The following is a 5,299-nucleotide window of genomic DNA, read 5'->3' on the forward strand; positions in this document are numbered from 1 at the left end:
CCAGGCCGAGGCTGCGGTGGCCGGGAGCGGCCACTGCACTCCAGTCTGGGCGACAGAGTGAGACTCCAACTCAAAAAAAAAAAAAAAGAAGTACAAAATGCTATCAAGGGAGAGGGCAAAAAGTTTACTTCTGGTTCTAATATTGAGACACAGTCTTACAAAAAGATCAAACTATGTCCTTGTATTAATTTCAACCTCATCCACCCAATTAGATTATTTTTAAAAACCTAAGGACAAGTGAGCTCAGACACATAAACAGGTGATTACAATACTATGTGTTAATCAGTACTCCAAGACAGAGATTCTCAACATGGTCCTCAGACGAGCAGCATCAGCATCACCCAGGAATCTGTTAGAAACGCAAATTCTCAGACCATACCCAAACCTACTAAATCAAACTCTAGGGACAGAACCCGACAATCAGTTTTTAAGGCCTTTAGATGATTCTAATGGATACTGAAATTTGAGAACCACTACTCTAAGAGAACATGGATGGGCTCTCTAGACCCATTTCATGGTTAGAAAATCTTCACATGTGTCGGGCCTGAGCAGAACGCTATGGATAAGCAGCAGAGAGCCAGGAATGACGAGGGAGATGGGGAGGAAGAGGCACTCAAGGCTGAGGGTGCAGCGTGTACAAAAGCCCAGAGGTGAGCACTTGGGAACGTGTGTGGTGAGGAATACCAAGGTACAATCCAAAGAGGAAAGAAGGGCCCAGAATGCAAAGGACCAGGCTTAGGCATTAGGCTTCGCTCCCAAAGGCCCGGCTTAGTGCTCCATACATAGGAAGGCACAGCCAATAGGAGCCATATTCAGGGGTTGCATCTTTAGAAATGTCATTTCATTGCTGGCAAAGCATATAAAATCAGGCTATTCTATCTGACACTCCTTTAAGAACAGAAGTAATTCCACAGGCATTGGGGGAAGGGGCAATTCAGCCTCAAGAAACTGTCATTTGTTCTCACACCCCACTGGATTATACATTTCTTAAAAGTCTCCTTGGACCTAATTCGCCCACCAGCACTTGGCACATAGGTAAGGATTGTTTTAGAGGAGATAAATGATTCCCAAGTCTCCAGATTAGAAGTTTATCTACTTTAACTTCTTATGGGGGGAAAAAAACACACCTTATTTTTACTAAAAATGTTCTTCTTCTTGAAAGAGAATAAAATAATATCCCTGTAATCAGCTGGATGTTTCACATGAATATCTTCTGAACGATACTGGAGAACCCGAGACGTCTTATTGATTAGCCAGTAAGGACTGAAGACAGACAGCACCATCCGACTTCCAATCCGCCTGGCATGTACCGACAGGTCAACTGTCATCACTTGTGTGGAGTCAGAAGAAAAACACACAAGGAAGAATTCAGGTAGTGTATCACTTATGCGGAAATGTCCATTCCAGTTTTTGCCCTGGTATTTCACCAGAACTAACTCCATGATTTCTCCACTGATTCTCGAATGTAGAACATCAGCAGTACTGCCTTCTGCTAGCTCATGAGTTTCTGCTGTTCCCTAAAAACAAACCAAAACTAAGTATGTTTAGTGATTTTTTTTTTTTAAAGCTTCTGAAACAATAAAATCTGTATTTTACCAGATGCAGGTTAGCTGCCAAGTCTTCTCTGAAGTACCACGTTTACCTATTATGAATGTCCAGTAATCACTAAGGACTAAAAGAAAACACTATACCATAGACACAGGCAGAAATTAACTCTCGTTAGTAAACCAATAGCCATAAGTTCTGAGATAAAATAAGATATATATCAAGAATCAAAGGCTGGATTCAGGAACCCTGGCTGTTGTACATTACAAGTATATCATTAAATGAGCCATTTAACTGTCTGGGCTTCAGTTTCATCCCTTGCTCACATACCATGCCTAATGAGTCCCTAAGAATGGAATAAGAAAAGTGATGCCAAACTACCTGGACAAGCTATCTCTGGTGGAATTATATTAAAAATGAATGAGGGGGGAAAAAAAGGAATGAGAGTAACATACAAATTAGACTTTCTGACTGAAAACATCTCTTGTGTAAATACTAAGTTCATTTAATTAATTTTTATCTCCATAACTCAGAGACTACTTCTTGTCAGGTAAAGAAAAGAATTAATTTAGATTCCAAGTTCATTTAAGATTTTTTGTATTTTAAAGTATCACGGAAAGTAGAAATTTTAAAATATTTATCATGCCCCATTCCCAGAGAATGTTCTTTATTATTTTTTAGACAAACAGTAATTACTTTTATTTTCTATAGAACCTTGAACCAACTATTTGTAATATTAACTTTAAAATAAAAACTTTGAGATGAAGTATTTTCTCCTTGGTCTTTGATAATGGAGTACAATTGTATTTAATTAATAAAGAGATGCTGATGGTTCTCAATTTATAGCAGACACACAGAGGAAAGTGGTAGGGATCAAGGTGCCAAACTCCTTAGGCTCAAAACCCAGCTCTAACACTTCGTAGCTGTGGGATCTTGGGCCAGTCGCTTCAACACTCGGCAACTAAGTTTCCTCATATGTAAAATCGATCTAATAACAGTACCTACTTCGGGAGGTTACTGTAAGGATTGAAGATGTTAATATATGTAAAGAACATAGTACAGTTCCTGGCACACAGTAAAAACTATGCCCGTTTTTGCTACCATTAATATTATTAAAGTATTGCCAATATGCAATATAAAACACTAACCTCAATTTAAAAGACCACAGAACAAAGTCAGAATATATTCTGTGCAACAATAAAAAACCAACCAAAATGCAAGAGACACACCTCAAGTAAATATCTTAGAGAATATGGGAGAAGATTCCGCAAAGTGAGAGGAGGATAAAGATGAATGATGTAAGCCGGATCCCAGTCTTCCCCACGTGCACACAGGTAGCTTAATTCATCGGGCACAGCAACTGTATTCACTATGAGAGGCAAGAAGCTGACTTCCACTGATGGACACTGCAGCACGCATCTGACCTCTCTGCTCCTATGAAGTTCTTCCTTCCAGGAAATGTAAGTGGTGGATTCTTTGTACTGATGCTCCAAGGTTCCAGCTGGCTGAATAAACAATTGACAACTACAGAAAAGAAAAACAGAGTGGGAAAAAAGTTTTGATCAAGAGCTTAAGAAAAAGAATCTCAAAGAGGTCAGGAAGAGGGCAGCTGAGCCAGTCGGACTATGCGAGTCCCCGTGTGAGTGAGTGAGTGCATGGAAAATGGTGCGTACGTGCTGGTGAGCCAGTGGGTATGTGAGTGGCTGACTGAGTGAGGGCTAAGGAGCTAGTGGCCAAGGCTCTCCTGGTGCAACGGCTGGTGCCACAGTTGCTAGGCTTGGACCCTAGCAATTCCCAGGACACAGAAGCCGAGTGCCATTTTCTTTTTCTTTCATTTTTTTCTTTATTTTAAAATCAACAAACCCTCCCAGGGAAGAAAATGCTGGGAAAGACCGTCTAAGTGGGGGCTCGTGAGCAAGTGGCCAGGCCCCGGTGCACCAGCTGGTGCTGCAGCTTCTCTGCTTCATCCCTGGCTCTTGCCAGATCACAGAAGCCTATCACCATTATTTTACTTTTAACTGACAAAAGTGGTGAGGAGAAAATATCACCCCAGGCTCTCCCTCGCCGGTGCAGCACGAGAGAGACTGCCAGCTCCTGGCTTTGCCTCACCGCTTCAGCATCCGGCATGGCACTGGCAGAAGGGGCTGCAGAGGAAGCCCAGAGGCAAAGTCCCACAAGAGGGCAAAAGAGGCACTCCACCACCATCTTGAAGGCGGGGCAGGAAAGTGCTCTGACTTGCTCACTGCGCAGCAACAGGCCCAGTCTCTGTGACTGGCAGATCAACTACTCAGGGACTGATCATGACCCAGAGGGACTACCCTGAAAGCACAAACTTCAGAGGGACCTGACCAGTGCTGAGTTCCAGGCGCCCCACCCCCTACCCTGATCCAGCTGCTGGACAAAGGGTGTAGCCAGAAAAGGACGAGGAAGAACCACAAAGAGATCAGACCCAAACCCCCTCCTCCCCAACAATCCTCTGAACGTCAGACCCACACAGCTGGGCCACTACTGAGAGAGACAAACCCAGGCAGAGCCTGTACATCAGTCTCAATAGAACTCCATTCCAGGATAGGCCTGGCTGAGGCACTTCCCCCCCACCCCCATCCCCATCCCCAGTACATACCTGGGGAAGAGACAATTCTGTACAACCCAACCAGGGGAGATCTCCCACCACACAAGAGTGGGAGGGGAGGGTTACAGCCCCACCCACCTCCACTGCCCCTCCTCTAGACACTGAGAAGAGAGTGAAAGAGGTGGTGCAGCAGGAGAGATCAGATTAGAGGAGCAATTACAGTGTCTGCCACAAGAGGGCAGGTTTTTAAAGTAATTTTCAATTAAAAAAAATTTTTTTTGACTGTGGTTCATCTGCTTTTTAAATATTCTCCTTTGTGCATGAACATGTATGTGAGGGTTTGATCTGCTCCCCCTCCAAATATTTTTTCTTTTCTTTGTTCTATTTGTTGTTTTCTGTTTATGTGTGTATGTAAATGGCTGAGCGGCAATCTTTCAATTTTGTTGTTGTTGGTTTGTTTTTGCTCTTTTGTTCATCTGGGTTTTTTAATTTTCATTTCTTACAATTTAAGGTGCATGTCAATATATGTGTGAGGATTTGACCTGAATTCCATTTGTCCCCCCTCCAGTCTTTCTGTTTTTCATAATGCTAGACGTGTGTGTGAGTGTTTAGTTTTCTTGGGTTTTTGGTGTTTGTTTTGTTTCACTTTGTTGTTATTCCAGTTTGTTTTGGGGTGTGCGTGCATGTCTCTGTGAGTGTGTGTTCAATTGTTTTTTGCATTGGTTTCTGCTGTGCATCATCATACAGAGTGGTGGTGGGGAGTGGGTCTCAGGGAACACATACCACAATAAGTGAACATTGCAATTTGCAAGTCGTTTCTGAATCCTAACACCCCATCCCTTACTTTATTCGAATTTCAAAAACTACAAGAGACAGCAAAGATTCCCATCCACCATCCTATTTCAAAATAGAACAAATCCAGAGCCCAGATCAGGGAAGAATAGAGGACTGAGCAAACATCAGAAGGGAAAACCTCTCCCACTGACACTAAATAACAGAACTAAAAAGAAAACAAGAGATCTGTCACAAATGAAGAGAAACTGAAGGAAGATCTCAGGCAATTTCAATAGTACCAAAGACAAACTCCTGAAAAATCAGACCTTGGTGCCCAAACAATGGAAGTCACCAATGACTGACCCCAGAATACGACAGAGATTAAGAAATGGATGGAAAGAGTGAATA

The 5,299-nt window shown here is 42.6% G+C and overlaps 1 protein-coding gene across 1 annotated transcript in view; it reads right to left on the reverse strand.

The window, feature by feature from the left end:
• LOC103266374 (vacuolar protein sorting-associated protein 13C-like) overlaps positions 1-3,068 on the reverse strand; it is a 57,981-nt gene extending 54,913 nt beyond the window's left edge. Inside the window, exons 1-2 of the mRNA XM_008063978.2 lie at positions 2,775-3,068; positions 1,128-1,517 (exon numbers count right to left, since the gene is read on the reverse strand). Of these exons, the coding sequence (XP_008062169.1) occupies positions 1,128-1,442 (315 nt within the window). The 5' untranslated portion in view covers positions 1,443-1,517; positions 2,775-3,068. The remainder of the gene's footprint in view (positions 1-1,127; positions 1,518-2,774) is intronic.
• Positions 3,069-5,299: the final 2,231 nt, after the last annotated feature.

The sequence above is a fragment of the Carlito syrichta genome, unplaced genomic scaffold, assembly GCF_000164805.1.
Source record: "Carlito syrichta isolate Samal-C Ts95f unplaced genomic scaffold, Tarsius_syrichta-2.0.1 Scaffold100609, whole genome shotgun sequence".
Classification (NCBI taxonomy): domain Eukaryota; kingdom Metazoa; phylum Chordata; class Mammalia; order Primates; family Tarsiidae; genus Carlito; species Carlito syrichta.